The sequence below is a fragment of the Suncus etruscus genome, chromosome 3 (assembly GCF_024139225.1).
Source record: "Suncus etruscus isolate mSunEtr1 chromosome 3, mSunEtr1.pri.cur, whole genome shotgun sequence".
Lineage (NCBI taxonomy): Eukaryota > Metazoa > Chordata > Mammalia > Eulipotyphla > Soricidae > Suncus > Suncus etruscus.
In genome coordinates, this window is record NC_064850.1 from 79,685,324 (window position 1) to 79,702,331 (window position 17,008).

At 36.4% G+C, this 17,008-nt stretch overlaps 1 protein-coding gene across 1 annotated transcript in view; it reads left to right on the forward strand.

The window, feature by feature from the left end:
• Positions 1–17,008, forward strand: part of TRPM6 (transient receptor potential cation channel subfamily M member 6) — a 136,922-nt gene that overhangs the window by 63,143 nt on the left and 56,771 nt on the right. The window contains exons 19-23 of the mRNA XM_049769755.1: positions 3,322–3,450; positions 5,049–5,300; positions 9,277–9,451; positions 9,624–9,738; positions 13,376–13,569. Coding sequence (XP_049625712.1) covers positions 3,322–3,450; positions 5,049–5,300; positions 9,277–9,451; positions 9,624–9,738; positions 13,376–13,569 — 865 coding nt within the window. The remainder of the gene's footprint in view (positions 1–3,321; positions 3,451–5,048; positions 5,301–9,276; positions 9,452–9,623; positions 9,739–13,375; positions 13,570–17,008) is intronic.

Consider the following 17,008-nt stretch of genomic DNA (forward strand, 5'->3'; position numbering starts at 1 on the left):
TTCATTTGTCAATTTGTGATAAAATTTAAAATAAAAACATAGGGCCGAGTGATAGCACAGCGGGTGGGGCATTTGCCTTGCACACAGCTAACCCAGATTTGATCTTCAACATTCCATATGGTCCCTTGACCCTGCCAGGAGTATTCTCTCTCTCTCTCTCTCTGTCTCTCTCTCTCTCTGTCTCTCTCTCTCTCTCTCCCTCTTCTCTGTCTCTCTCATCTCTCTCTGTCTCTCTGTCTCTCTGTCTCTCTTTCTGTCTCTCTGTCTCTCTGTCTCTGTCTCTGTCTCTGTCTCTGTCTCTGTCTCTGTCTCTCTCTCTCTCTCTCTCTCTCTCTCTTTGGTTTACACCCAGCAGCGCTCAGGGGCTACTTCCTGGCTCTAGCTCAGAAATCGCTCTGGCAGGGTTGGGGGACCATATGGGACACCAGGATTTGAACCACCTTCCTTCTGCATGCAAGGCAAATGTCCTACATCCATGTTATCTCTCCGGCCCATTAAAAAAAAACTATATTTATTTTTTTAATTTTCTAGATACGGGCTCCTGTATTTTTGGTTTTTGGGTCACACCTGGCAGCGCTCAGAGGTTACTCCTGGCTCTATGCTCAGAAATCGCTCCTGGCAGGCTCGGGGACCATATGGGATATTGGGATTCGAACTACCATCCTTCTGCATGCAAGGCAAATGCCTTACCTCCATGTTATTTCTCCGGCCTCAGGAGTAATTTCTGAGCACAGAGCAAGAAATAATTCCTGAGTTCCACTAGTTGTGGCACAAAATTAAAATAAATAAATAAGTAAATAAAATTTTGCCTAAAATAGTGTAGAATCAGGTGATTCCCTCCTCAGGCAAAGAAAACAGAAGATAAATTTATTTTTTAAAAATTTTGTAAGAATCTCAACTAGAAAAATGTGTCTGTTTTATTTTCATATCTTATAAATATATTAGAGGCTGATAAAAATTTTAGAGCTTGACTTGTATGACTATATATTGATAGACTGTTGATAGAGATCTAGAATAGTTTGAACATGTACGTGGGTTACATGCTTTTATATTATCAATATTGTTCTTCTAATGCCTATTTATAATTGTCATAATGATTTTACATTTATAAAACATTTGAAGTGTGACCATGAAATTATATCTAATTGGGTGTATTATTATTATTATTTTGTGATGTCCATGAGAAAAAATACATGAGAGATATACACTGTGACACCGAGCCTCATTTCTGGCTCTCAAAACATGTATTTAAAAATATGTAGTTAAAAGTGCATATTCAGGGGCTGGAGAGGTGGCACTGGAGGTAAGGTGTCTGCCTTGCAAGCGCTAGACAAGGAAGGACCGTGATTCGATCCTCCGGCGTCCCATATGGTCCTCCCAAGCCAGGGGCAATTTCTGAGCACTTAGCCAGGAGTAACCCCTGAGCATCAAATGGGTGTGACCCAAAAAGAACTAAAAATATGCATATTCAGTATTTTATGCCTGATATACAATTGTGAACAATTTAAACCATCATGCTTAAATGAACTATTTTCATCAAAAAATGTAGTTGAAAAGCTACTCACATATTTCATGTACTTACTGAATAAGTACTTACCTCAAGATGGCTTCTATTTTCAGAATTCAAATTTCTATTTTCCTGGTAATTTTTTTATTATTTGGGGTTAAATATTTCAAGTAATATCTTAAAAGTGGCTCTGAGAGAATTGTAATTATAGTCACATCATTGGTAAATGGGCATTAAATTATTTATTTCCTTAGAAACTTACAGCTTCCAAACTCTTATATGCAGAATTAAAAACTACACAAATAGAGCAGCAACAGAGATAGCTAATAAAGCGAACACATCAGCTGGAAGCACTGCCATCATGGAGATGGCTTTAGCAGTGAGCACAAGCATTACAGACTTGGCAGCCACAGTGCTGTTATGGCCATGTGATTTCTTGACTTTGTTAGGATGGTTAGTGCTTTGTTAGAATGGTTCTGATAAAAGAAGAATATATATGAATGCTCCTGGATTCTTTTTTAAGATCTATATTTACTTCGAGAGAAAATTTTTTTAATATTATGTCCCTAAGTAATCATCCAACCTACTCAGACTTTGAATCACATATCAAGAGAAATAGAGAATTAATCGGATCTATTTTGACTTTCTTCTCTGTTTCTCTATCACAACCCTTTATAGCTCATGGGTAGCAATAATCATTATGTCTGCCTGAAATGCCTTCAATTAGGTCAGATAATTATGATTAACTCATAAATGATTCAATATGTTCAATGTTAAATCTATGTGTTACTAAGAAAAGGGCCAGTCAAATTGGGCAGAGAACTCAAAGATCTAAGAAACAGGGATCAGAGTTAAAATAATATGGTGCATTTGAGAATGAAAATACAAAGTTTTCCTCTACTGATCTGGGGTTTTAAACACAATTGTTAATCACCTTGTCTTGTGTTTTACCTGTGAAACTCTAAAGAAAAGTTCTGTTTCATGTACTGTGGTGAAAATGAAGCCTTTTTTAATGGGTAGTTTAGTATATATGCCAGGGCTTTAGATGTGTGCATCTAGCATTTTATATCTGAGAAATTATCTAAGAGGATACTCACATTATACAACATTGCAAAGATATTATCATATGTATACATATGTGGTTACTGTGCCTTAGTTCTTTTAAATGATTGAAAATCAAGGTTTAATGACCACAGTAATCAAACACATATTGGTTGAAATGTCTATGGTGAGTCAGGCAGAGTGCCTGATGAAAATATTGACAGTCTTTAATGACAAGAACTAAGCTGAACAGTATTTTTTGCTAGCTAGAAACATTTTAGGCAACACAATAAAAAACTTAGTAATAGAACAGGCCTTGATTACTTATATTTTAAAATATTATTAAATTTGAAATTTTTATTATATTTAAAAATATCTATTGATATTGCTTCTTTGGTCTACTTGACTTACATATTTTCCATGTTTAACTGCACGAAAAGATATGTAGTTCCAATAGTTTGCTGGTAGCCTGACAGTGTTCCTCCTAGAATGTCCAGTGTTCAGGAAATTCAGGTCAGGAGTCAATAGAATGAGATAGAGCTCCCTTCCATGTGAAAACAGCTATCTTCCTTTATCATTTAAGTCCTACATTCAAAAACCTTGGCTTTTTGTGCTTTCCTCATTATTAGTTTATCATTAATTATAGGGTAATACCAATGTATTCATATAACTACCATGAATTTTGTGTGTGTATGTGTTGATGTGTGTGGCACTGTCTACAAGACATTGTTCATTATGACTCTCACATCCAGGGAATGCATGTCCCTTCACAGATGGCATATTTGGCATTCCTCATGTTGTTCACTTACACTGTGTTGGTCGAGATGCAGCCCCAGCCCAGCATGCAAGAATGGCTTGTTATTATTTACATCTTCACCAACGCCATTGAGAAAGTCAGGGAGGTGAGTTACCCATCTACCTTGGTTTTCTTTCTTTTTTTTTTTTTGGTTTTTGGGCCACACCCGTTTGACGCTCAGGGGTTACTCCTGGCTATGTGCTCAGAAATCGCCCCTGGCCTGGGGGGTCCATATGGGACGCTGGGGGATCGAACCGCGGTCCGTTCCTTGGCTAGCGCTTGTAAGGCAGACACCTTACCTCTAGCGCCACCTTCCCGGCCCTCTACCTTGGTTTTCTACACATCTCTGTTAGTTCTGGATGCTGAGATGAGGAAAATGGATAGGACCAGTGTAGGGGTGAAAGCTCTGTGGTAATGCCCAATTACATGTTACAGGAAGAGTAGTTAGGGAGTAATCTCTGGTTTCAACTTTTTCCTTTCTGCAGGTTGCTGTTATTTTCAAAGGAAATGTTGTAGCTTGTTTATCAGTTCTAGAGGGATGTTCAAAAATTGTTATTAGGCCTGCAAACTATTTTATTTTTCAGAAGTGTTTTTTTATGATATTGAGTTTTGTGGCTTAGCATTTCTCCCATGTTATCAGTTTTCACTCACAGAGTGGCAGGTTAATGGCCAAAGTAGTACAAATGTAAAGAATGGCATAAATAGTTCTTGAAAGATCTACTAAATAATGAAAGTTCTTGAAAGAGCTTTTAAGTACCTTTGAAAATTGAAGTAGAAAATCCCTCAGGGACAAGTAATCTAAGACACCAAATAACAAAGAAATTATTTCTAGTTTATAATGAGTCTTTTAAATGAGTCATTTAAAAATGTAATCTCTTTATGTAGTTAAAATTGCAATCATAATAATATGACGCAAATTGTCTTAGATATCATTGTATGTGTACCTATCTCTGTGTCTTTGCATTGATATACTTTTTTTCCCAGAGCTAATAACACCAACATTATGTACCAAATTAATAAATGTAGTCTTAGTAATTGTACCAATCAAACCTACTAATCATAAGTGAATAGATTATAGACAATGTAAAACAATACAGGAGAATGTTTCCTGAATTTTACCACTTATTGTACTTCGTTGGGAATGCGTTCAGTTTTACATTTTAGCATGTCTGACCCTTGGGTGCAAGGCCAATGTTTATTAGAATTTTGAGTTCTAATTTCACTTCTTTGTACTTTGGTAGCAGCTCACTTATTCAGTAGATGCAGGAACAGATGATAGAATTTCTTAACGACAAACCAATTTCCTTTTCACCCAGCTGTATGTCAAAAAAAGGGAATTATCGCTAAACAGATCTGTTGAAATGTTGGCTTTAAGTATTTTGCTGTTTCCTGGTATTAAACTTAGGATTACTTACATTTTTTATAGAGTTACTATAAAAAAAGTTACTATAAAAGTTACTATAAAAAGTTACTTACATTTTTATAGATTTTTCAAAAAGCTATTTAAATGTAACATTGATGTTGAAATATTTATATAATTTTTGAAATAATTCATTTTATACACACTTCCAATAAACCCCTGTGATATAAAGTTTTGCAGAATTCAAATTATTCTTTAAGTGATTGGTGGATGTACTGAAGAAGACCTGTTTGATGACACTCTTGAGTTATACACATTCTTTCAGTTTTCCCTTTTTCTCTTAGGTTTGTATCTCAGAACCAGGAAAATTTACTCAAAAGGTGAAAATATGGATTAGTGAATATTGGAACCTAATGGAAACCTTGGCAATTGGCCTGTTTTCAGTTGGTTTTGGCCTTCGGTGGGGCGACCCACCTTTCCACACAGCAGGAAGACTGATCTATTGCATAGATATTATATTCTGGTTTTCACGCCTTCTGGACTTCTTTGCTGTCAATCAGCATGCAGGCCCATATGTGACCATGATTGCAAAAATGGTAAGTAATCTGTCATTAGAGTTTGGCAGTAGTTTATATAGGATAGCCTGATAGTTTATCTTTTGGCATATTTTAGAACTCAGAAAGCAAGATACTTTCATTACTTTCCTTATAATCATAAACATAGTTAACAACTGTTCTTTGATAACATACTAAGTAGTTTGTTAGTTTATTTTTTTGGCTAAAGGCACATGATATAATGTGATTAACTCATTTATGTCTGTGCACAGTAATTCCTGAGGGCCAAATGTGTGACATCAACATGAATATTTTATGCCCAACTACTGATCTATATATTTATCTCCCTTACCCTTTTTTTAACCTATCCTTAGCTAACTTTCAAATAATACATAATGTGGGGGTATAAATCAATCTAAGAGCTTTGAATATGGTAGGAGATAATAGAACAATTTTATGAGATGATGTCATTATTCTCCACAACTTATATACAAGGAATAAAGAGTAGCTTGTACATTTCCCAGGGGCATAAGGGACACAGGATTCCACTCTGGGCTACCTAACTCTGCCTATCATTTGGGCACTGCCATTTTTAAAATAATATCTTTATTTAAGCACCATGATAATAAACATGATTGTAGTTGGGTTTCAGTCAGAGAAAGCCCTCCTTCACCAGTGCAACATTCTCACCACCAATGCCCCCCATCTCTTTTCTCCCCCATCCCTGTCTGTATTCGAGATAGGCATTCTACTTCTCTTACTCATTAACTTTGTCATGATAGTTGTTAGTATAGCCATCTCTCTAACTGCACTCACCACTCTTTGCGATGAGCTTCATAACATGAGCTGATCCTTCCAGTTCTCCTCTCTATTTTCTATAGGCATTATTACAATAATGTATTTTATTTTCTTAAAACCCATATGTGAGTGAGACTATTCTGTTTCTATCTCTCTCCTTCTGATTTATTTCACTCAGCATAATAGTATCCATGTCCATCTATGTATGGGAAAATTTCATGACTTCATCTCTCCTGACAGCTACATAATACTCCATTGTGTATATGTGCCACAGTTTCTTTAGCCATTCATCCATTGAAGGGCTTCTTGATTGTTTCCATATTCTTGTTACTGTAAATAGTGCTGCAGTAAATATAGGTGTGAGGAAGGCACTTTTGTATTGTGTTTTTGTGTTCCTAGGTATAACCCTAGGAGTGGTATAGCTGTCATATGGGAGCTCAATTTCCAGTTTTTTTGAGGTATCTCCATATTGTTTTTCATAAAGGCTGGGCTAGTCAGCATTCTTACCAGCAATGAATGAGAGTTCCTTTCTTTTTACATCCCCACCAGCGCTAATTGTTCTTGTTCTTTGTGATGTGTGCCAGTCTCTATGGTGTGAAATAGTACCTCATCATTGTTTTGATTTGCATCTCCCTGATGGGTAGTGATGTGGAGCATTTTCATGATACTTTTGAACACTTGTATTTCTTCTTTGAGAAAGTATCTGCTCATTTCTTCTCATACCCTGCTCATGGATTGGGAGGATTAGCATCATTAAAATGGCAATAATTCCCAAAGAATTATACAGATTTAATTCAATCCTAAGGATATCCATGACATTCTTCAAAGAAGTGGATCAAACACTTCTAAAATTCAGTTGGAATAATAAACAACCACAAATAGCTAGAGCAACTAGCTCTATTTGGAAAAGAAAAAAGAATATGGGAAAAGGAATATGAGAGGCATCACTTTCTTTAACTTTAAATTGTATTACAAAGCAATAGTAATTAAAACAGTGTGGTATTGGCATAAAGACAGACCCTCAGATCAGTGGAATAAACTCGAGTATTCAGAAAATGTTCCCCAGACATACAATCAATTAATCTTTGATAAAGGAGCAATAAATGCAAAATGGAGCAAGGAAACCTTCTTCAACAAGTGGTGTTGGGACAACTGGTCAGCCACATGCATAAAAGCAAAATCAGACCTCCATCTAAAACCATTCACAAAGGTCAAATCCAAATGGATTAAAGACCTTGATATCAGACCCAAAACCATAAGGTATATAGAACAACATGTAGGTAAAACACTCCATGATATTGAGACTAAAGGCATCTTTAAGGAGGAAACATTATTCTCCAAACAAGTGGAGCTAAACAGATGGGACTATATTAAGCTAAGAAGCTTTTGCTCCTTAAAAAAATAGTGACTAGGATACAAAGACAACCCACAGAATGGGAGAAATGGGGTATTCACACAATACCCTTCAGATAAGGGGCTAATATCTAAGATATACAAGGTACTGATAGAAATTAATAAGAAAAAAACATCTAATCCCATCAAAAAATGGGGAGAAGAAATGGGCTCTGTCATCTAAAGTTGCAAATCTCTCTTTGCACAATAATCTAAACTTTAGAAAATACAGTTCCTCATGATCTTTGCTTTTCCTTTTTTAATACTCATTGACTGGGAAAGGGTGAGTTGTTGAGAAGGAAGGATATTGCTGAAATGAAAGAAAAGTAATGAAAAGGAAAAGAAAACAAGATTCCATTGATCAACATTGTTTATTTTCCTTGTTTCTCTTACACAAATAATTTTTTTCCTTTGGTCTTTGTGATGTTGGTATTAATTTGATAGGATATGCTAAGTTATTCCATATATCTCAAAGAATTAGCAGAAATTTTATTTCTCTCTAATGCAAAGACTAGTGAGTACTTATGGAGGCTGTCCTTTACCCAGTAACTCAAGTTCCAGATTCATTCAATCTTGTGGCATCATAAAGTCACATGGTTTCCAAGATCTCTAGTGACAGGAAATATGAGGAATGGAGAAATTCCCAAGGTCATTAGCTACTCTAAAAGGATGTATCTCAGTTTTGTTATTTATAACCATGTATCAGGACATTGTCTAGATAGGTTGTCATAAGCTTTTTTCTCATAGACAAAAACTAAAATGTAGGAGATGGAGTGGTGGCACAAGCGATAAGGCATCTGCCTTGCCCACGTTGTTAGCCTAGGACAGACTGTGGTTCTATCCCCTAGAGTCCCATATTTCCCCCCAAGCCAGGAGTAATTTCTGAGCTCATAGCCAGGAGTAACCCCTGAGCATCAAAGGATGTGGCCTAAAAAGCAAAAAGCAAACAAACAAGAAAAACCAACACCCCCCCCAAAAAAAAACAAGCCAAAACTAGAAATGTAAATACACTCATAGAATCCTCATGGAATAAGGGCTACAGTATAAAAGTGGATTAAAATGAAAGTACATTTAGTAATTGAAATGGAACTGTCCTGATCAAATTCTGAGATTAATCAATTACTGAAGATAACTCTAGGAGTTAGAAACCATATATCTAATTTCTATTACCCCCCTCTTTCCTAGTTTCTGGTCCATTTGATAAAAGGTTGGATATGAGCAAATCAAAGGCTTTTAAAATGTTTTTAAAATGTTTTATTTTGAAGAAGGACTCTCAAGCAGTGCACAGGAGGGGCTCCATTGAAATACTTGGCCATTGTAGTATTCAGTTAGTCTAAGTGCCTGAGGATGAGATGCCTCTAGCATCCTGCAGTGAGGTATTTATTACCTTCCCTTTTCACCAGGCAGTCCTAGAGGTCTCCAGTACCACACCTGAGTGTTCACAGGGCCCTCCAGAGCTGTACTTGGTAATGCTCTGTGTGGTACAAGGAATGGAATCTGGGTCTGTGTGTATGGCAGACACTTAACCTCAATGATCTACTGTTGGTCTCAGATTCTTCATATTTCTTTATTTTTAAAGAAAGAAATAAAGATTCCTTACTCTTCCTATATTTATGCTGTTCCTTGCATGCAGTATCAAAAATACACACTGTATTCAGAGAAAATGAAAGATTTTAATTAAAGGTAATGCAGCTATTTATGAATGAACATATACTGATGAATGGCAATATAGTCTTGTTATTTCCAGGGATAGTTATAATGGATAGTATCTTTTGACTTAAGTTTCAAATATGTGTTGAAATTCTGATTGTGCTGTGCTGTTTTGCAGACAGCAAACATGTTCTATATCGTGATCATCATGGCCATCGTCTTGCTGAGCTTTGGTGTGGCACGCAAAGCTATCCTTTCACCCGAGGAGCCTCCGTCTTGGAACCTGGCTCGAGATATTGTATTTGAGCCATACTGGATGATGTATGGGGAGGTCTATGCTTCAGATATAGATGGTATGTGGGAGTTTTGCCATCAGACAGAAATATTTTTGGATATTCAGAGTAAAAGAGAACCCAAAATAGAAAAGAATCTGAATCTAAAAAAATGTCCAAAGCTTGTTATATTCTGCTAAATTAACTTCATAAACATTAATGTCTCAACCCATTCTTTTAAATATTTATTTAGTTTGTTCAGAGGGCCGACCTTGTCCTCCCGGTTCTTTTCTTACTCCGTTTCTCCAAGCTGTCTACCTCTTCGTGCAATATATCATCATGGTGAATCTGCTGATCGCTTTCTTCAAGTAGGTGATTTTAATTAAATATGGTTTCTTCTTTTAGGTTAAATTAAAAATGGGGAGAAGGCTTTTCAGTAGGTTCACATGTATGTTGTGCTTGTAATTTTCAGTGTTTTATTTTTATGATCATGACTGAAATATGAACATGAAACTTCTGGTAGGAAGGGATCTAAGCCAGAGAAGAGAAAAAAAAATAAATCAAAGAATATGTGCTAAAAGCAAAAGGAAGGCAGAACATATATTACAGTTAAGCTTAACAGTTGATGGGCTTGACAATTTGCTAAGGAATTCTCTCTCTCTCTCTCTCTCTCTCTCTCTCTCTCTCTCTCTCTCTCTCTCTGTCTGTCTTACCCTAACCCTTCTAGTAGAGATAGGAGCAGAGGCACTTTGTAGTGCTCAGGGCTTATTCCTGATTTTGTGCTCAGGAATCATTTCTGGTCAGTTTGGGTAACCATGTGGAGGTACTAGAAATTCTAATCAGAGTCAGCCACATGCAAGGCAAATAAATGCCTTATCTACTGTGCTGTCTCCAGTCTCCTTTTGTTGTTCATCTTTTTTTCTCACTTTGAACATTGGATTGTCCTTGGGCTTAGAACTTGCACATGTTTTATTTGAGGGGGTTTTTTTTGCTACGTATGCTGATAAATCCCAATTTATATCTCAAGTCCAGAGTTCTACTCTACTATACAGATTGACCTTTGTGCCCCTTTCACCATCAGTCAATAGAGTAGATTTCTAAAATTCTGTCTACATTCTTGATATCTTCCCTTTTTCAATATATACTTATTCTACTTAGAGATTTCTCTCCAAGATAGGGGGATGGTCACAAGTTTCTATTGAAGTTCAGACTAAAAACCTTATTTAAAATTTAAAAAAATTATAGGTTAGGTAATAATGTCACTGTATCTTCACAACTAAGTTAACAAAAGCCTTCATGAGTTCTTTAAAAAGCTTTTATTAAAAATCATAAAAATTTTAGTGAATCAGATAGATAATGCAGTGATATGATGCTTGCTGTTTATTCTAGCTTGATCTCCAGCACCTCATAAAGTCCCCCGAGTCCCACCAGGAGTTATTACTGTGTGCAGAGCCAGTAGTGAGTCCTGAGCACTGCTGAAGGTAGCTTTCAAGCCAAAAAGCAAATTGAGCATTATTTGTTATTTGTTATATATATATATGTATATATATAATGATAGTATCAATATTGTTGTTTTATACTGGTGCTGCTGCTACACCAGACTGCCAGCATCTCCCCACCATTACCCTAAGGTCCCTCCTTATCTCAACACCTTCAGATTACAGTTATCTCTGGAGTATCCTGAAAACCATCTAATTCCTTGCCTTGTTTCTTTGTGCTCTGCATACAAGTGTGATCATCTGGTGTTTGTCTTTTCTTTCTATTTCACTTTATAGAGCATTCAATTTTCTTTCCAACTACCTTTTCACCTTATCTGCAACCAGGCAGCCTCCTTAGTTATTTCTGTGCCTCTTTCTTTAGCCATTATTTTCTGTTCTCAATACAGGTCAAATGATTTCTCTCTGCTCAACTCTGCAGTGGGTTTGCATTTCACTGTGAGTCAAAGTCAAAGATCCTGCATGGCCTATCCCAGCCTCCTGGAATTTGGTTTTTCTTCTAGGTTTCCAATCATACACCATACTCTGTTCTTCCAAGTAATTCAACCCTTTGCAACTTAATTGGTCTCTCAAGGGTTTTCAAATAAAACAGGAGTGTTTGCTCTCCCTGTTCTTCTGTAATGTTCTCCCATTTTTACTCAGTTTAAATTAGACTGAAAGTTGAAATTGGAAAGCCTTTAACCATCTCCTTGGGGTGTGTCATTGCAGTTTTTCTCTTTATTTCTGCATATGTTTTTATGTTTTATTTTTTCCTGATTAATGTTTTTTTTTTCCTTTTGAACTCTGGAAGGTATTCCCTTGGGTTTCTTTCTTGGGTTTCCTTTTTTTTTTTTTTTGCTCTACTTTGTCTTCAGTACTGAGAAGAGTGCCAGGCCTGTATTTGTTCATCAGATGGAAGGGATGGAGTGAGGTGTTGGGAAAGAAATACATGCCTGAATGTCTCATATGATAGGTGCTTTTATAGGTATTTTATTCATTGATTATATTTTGTTTGTTTGTTTGTTTTTGTTTTGGGGCCACACCTGGCAGCATTCAGGGGTTACTCCTGGCTCTGTACTCAGAAAATGCTCCTGGCAGGCTCAGGGGACTATATGGGATGCCTTGAATGGAAACTGGGTCTGTCCTGGGTCCACTGCTTGCAAGGCAAACACCCTACCAGTGTGCTATTGTGCTAGTACCTATTCATTAATTATGTCACTAGAAGGAAAAATATAAGAAAAGTAAACGAGTGAATGGCACCTAAGTAAGAAAATTAGAATAAATAGCAGTAAGAGAAAGGTGAAAAATAAGGCAACTTAAAAAAATGACTTTCGTCAGAGAGGAATATGGAGGGCATACCTTATGACTTATTACAAGATTATATGAAAGTGGTCATGTCTCCTGATACCCCATAAAATTTCCCAATAAAAATGATCACTTTATAGAACTGATCATTGAGGATAGAGCAAGGAGTAACCCCTGGGCCCTGCAAGGTAGAACTCCCCCAAAATAACTATCCATAGAATGTTTAATTATAGCTATTTTAAAATACTTTTAAAACACTAAGGTATAAGATTTCTGTTTCTCAAGAAAGTTTGGAGCCAAAGAAAGATGGAGATATCCTTGCATGGATTTGTCTTCCCACTTTAAAGGTGAATACATTGGGCACAAAACAAGTCTGACAATTGCTCACCAGCCATTTGCAAATTTTTATGCATTAATTACTATGGACCTGTAGCACTGTTAAAACTGCCATCTTCTGGGGCTGGAGAGATAGCATGGAGGTAAGGCGTTTGCCTTTCATGCAAGAGGTCATCGGTTCGAATCCCAGCGTCCCATATGGTCCCCCGTGCCTGCCAGGAGCAATTTCTGAGCATGGAGCCAGGAGTAACCCCTGAGCACTGCCGGGTGTGACCCAAAAACCACAAAAAAAAAACAAAAAAAAACAAAAAAACTGCCATCTTCTACTGGCATATCTTCTGTAGTCATTGGCATGAGCACAGAAGAGGGCTACTCTTCAAACTTCCTAGTGCTCTGGTATTACCTGGAATTGTTGATATCCAGTTTAACAGTTTAACAGAATTGGAATTTTTAAATTGGTAATTTGGAGATAAAGCTTAGAAACATGCATTTCCATGGCCAAAGAGATAGTACCACAGGTAGTGCACTTGCTTTGTATGACACTGATTGGGGTTTGAAACCTGAACACCACTAGGAGTGAGTCCTGCGCACAGAGCCAGGAAAAAGTACTGAGCACTTCTGGGTGTGGTTTCTAGCAAACAAATACAACAAAAATACAAACAAACTCCCCAAAGTTAGCATTTACTTCTCTCTATTGTAATTTATATCTCTCACCAATGATATAATTAGAATATTTATTGAAGATGAAAATAAATTTTTGTGTAGAAAAAATAACAAATGAAATGGATATTTTTATATATTGCTATATCAATGTAGAAATCTGGAAAATAAAGACCTATTATGTTTCAGGATTCTCATTAAGATGTCCCTCTTTCACTGTTCTTTACAGTAATGTTTATGTAGAGATGAAATCCATTTCAAACAAACTTTGGAAATACAATCGCTATCGTTACACTATGACCTATCATGAGAAACCTTGGCTACCACCACCTTTTATCCTCTTGAGCCATGCTGGTCTCCTCCTTCGCCGACTTTGCCATCATCGAGTTCCAAATGACCAAGAAGAGGGAGATGTTGGATTAAGTAAGTTTTCATTGGTGGGGCAAGAAGAAGAGAAAAATAATAAAATCATGATGTTAAGACACATAGGTGCTCCATCCCTTGCAAATTAATGTACAAGATGGGAGACAGGAGTTAATAGAGTATTGAAAAAGGTAAAAGGGTGTCCACTGATGACTTGGTTTTAGAAAGACCCAGATATCTTGAATATGGTTATATCTGCTCACCATCAGAAAAACTCTTTAGAGCGCAGACACAGTGATTCATACTCATTTCTCTGCTGGACCTGAAGAGAAAGGAGTTTTAGCAGGTCTGCTAGACTAAGGGAAATAGAGGAGTCAGATTTTGCAAAGATCGTTAACTCAAATCATGGCTCTCTGATTCTCTGATCTACTGAACTTGGAGGGATTCCAAATGGTTGTTTCATATTTCCAAAGATTCTATACAAGGATTCAGAAATTTAAATTCATTCTGTCTCTGTGTCCCTGTCTTTCCCAAGCTAAAGTCTAAAGAATTTAGACATTTTCTCAGGACGTTTCTCATAGCCATACATTGACTGGATAGTAAAACTATCACATGTATAGGACAAAAGTACTTATTGTGGTTCTATGGTCCTCCTCAAACAATCTCAATTGTGCTATCAGGCCAGTTTTTGAATAATTCCTAGATACAGAAGAAATAAGTGTCCTAAATGTCTAATCCTCCATCTCAATTTTTATATCCTAAATGTCATTTTCTTCTAATGTTTGGAAAAATCTAATTTGAACAAAAGATGCTGATAGGTCTATTGTGAAGCTATTTTTTTTTTATTACATGAAGAAGGACTCTATGTCATCACTGATTTTTGCTACAGAAAACAGAAATGATGGATTCAGTTACAGGGTGCTTCCTGCACTAGCCCCAACTGAGGGTTTTACTTCATTTCTAGTATATGCTCTATATTACCTGTCTAAAACTAGAACAGAAAAACTCTGAATTCTAAACCTGTTTCCAAGGGTTTCAGGGAAGGTCTGGACTGTAGACTCTGTAAATTTCTGTAGTCCTGTAAGCAGGTATTATTATAAGGTAGATATGATTATTTGCTTATACTTTTTAGAAGCAGATCTCTAAATATTTTTCTCTCTCTGGAACAATTTGAAAATATTTTGTTTTGTTTTGTTTATTTTTGGGTCACATCAGGCAGTGCTCAGAAATCGCTCCTGGCAGGCTAGGAGTACCATAGAGAACCATATGGGATGCTGGGGATTGAACTCAGATTAGTCCCGGGTTTGCTCCACGTGCAAGGCAAGTGACCTACCACTGTGCTATCACTCTGGCCCCTGAAAATGTATTTTAAACATTTTAAACATTCTTATTCCCAAGAAATTTAGTAAAATACAACTGAAGTTAATATTAAGGCAGAAAGTGATCCTTTTTTGACTCCTAATCCCAGTCCTTGGCAGCAGGACCATGACAAAATAAGAATAGAGAGCCAGTCACTTGAAAGATCCTGGAATTGTTTTGGTCAGATTTTCTCTCATCACATCAAAATATTTATAGGTCTCATATTGATCTGGGTTAGAGGAGGTTTCTCAATAAAACTCAAGTAAATTTTCAAATGCGTACAAGTAAGCTCTTGGAAAATTCTTGAATTTCCTTCGTATTGAGGAGCAAAACGTTTGGTTACGGGGCAGCAGTGCCACCTGGTGGAATTTTACAAGAATGCGTTTCATATTGCTCATCTGTTACTGGAATTGCCTTTTACTTAAAAAAAAAAAAACAAAAACAACTTTTTAAATTTAAACACCACGGTTACAAACTTGTTCATACTACAGTTTTTTTCCACAGATAAAGTTGTTCATGATTTACAGTCATAAAATGTACAACAATCTTCCCAGTGCGCATTTCCTGCCACTAATGTCAACAGTTTCCCTCTCGCCTTCCCCAATACTCTCTTCCCTCCCATGGGATTGCCTTTTAGATGGTTTGCTTTTAGGAATTCACAAATTTGAAATCACAATCACGAACTTGATTTTAAGAGATTATTTGAAGGAGTTATTTCTGACTCTATGCTCAAGAGTGGCTCCTTTGGTGGTTAGGTTCACCCAGAACTATAAGTGATGACTGCTTGAATCAGCTGCATGCAGGACAAATGCCTTATAACAATGGATTCTGTGATCAAATCAGATCTGGGATGGAGATGCTTATCTTTTTAAGTATTTAAAATATTCTTTCACACCATAAAATCAGAAAACATTGTGCACCTGAGTTGTAAATATTGAATCATATTTTATGACTCAATATTGATTATTAGAATTGTTATTAAGTTGATTTTGTTATAGTTTGTTTTATTTTGAGAGAGATGGTAACACCTGGTAATGCTCAGAGGATGCTCCTGGCTCTGTGCTTGAGGGTTGCTTGGAGGACCATGTGGTTCCAGGGATCACAAGGGCTTCTCCATGTAAAGCCTGGGCTCAGCTTGTTGAGTTATCTATTCTGCCCAGGATTTTTAGTTTAAGACCAATATTTTGTCTCTTATTTTGATTATAAGTGATGGAGTATTTGAATTTTTAATAAATTTCAGGGAAACTCTAATGTTCTCCCTTTCCATCCCCCATGTTTTTGTAAAAAAAATGAAAATAATATAATATTCATATATTTTCCAAATATTCAGAACTTTGCTCCAAAGTTGATGTATTTTTCTATTAGGTTAGCCTGGTTGATAGACTAACTGGGGTTTCTGACATTTGAAGTATAATTGCATTAGTTACATTTTACCAGCAAGTAATATATCTTTTTTATAAGATATATAGATTTATCAGGGAAGCAGCATAGCTTTGAATAGTAAATAATTGGCAATAATGACTTTTTAAAAAATTTCTGGGCATACCTGCTGATGCTCAGGGGTTACCCCTGGCTCAGAAATTGCTCCCAGCTAGGGGGACCATATGGAACACAGAGTGATCGAACCGCAGTTTGTCCTGGGTCAGCCATGTGCAAGGCAAATGCCCTACCACTGTGCCATTGCTCCTGCCCCAAGAATGGCTTATTTTAATAAAAGAGAAAAACTAAGATATACTCATAGAAATATACTCAGAAATAGAAAAACATACTCATAGAAACTCAGTATGACAAGGCAAATCTTTATTATGTTTAACAGACTAGTTTCAATATTTTTTTTCCTAGCCTTGCTTGTAGTTTGTAGGTTACTTACTGTCTTCTTGATTGGCAAGAGGAAAATGTCATTTTTCCTATATGTCTGTAGGTCTGGTGAGTTTTTGTTAATGTGTAAAAACACTCTAACTAACCCATGCAAATGTGAAAGAAGGTTTCACATGAATCATCTTCAAATTTCCATCCCTGCTTGTAGAATTAATATGTAAAACCAGACTGGAGTTTTTAATTGTTTTTTCATTCTGCTTCCCAACAAACATTGCCAAGACAATGTGGAAAGCTAACAAAATTTTTTAAAATTTGTTTTTAG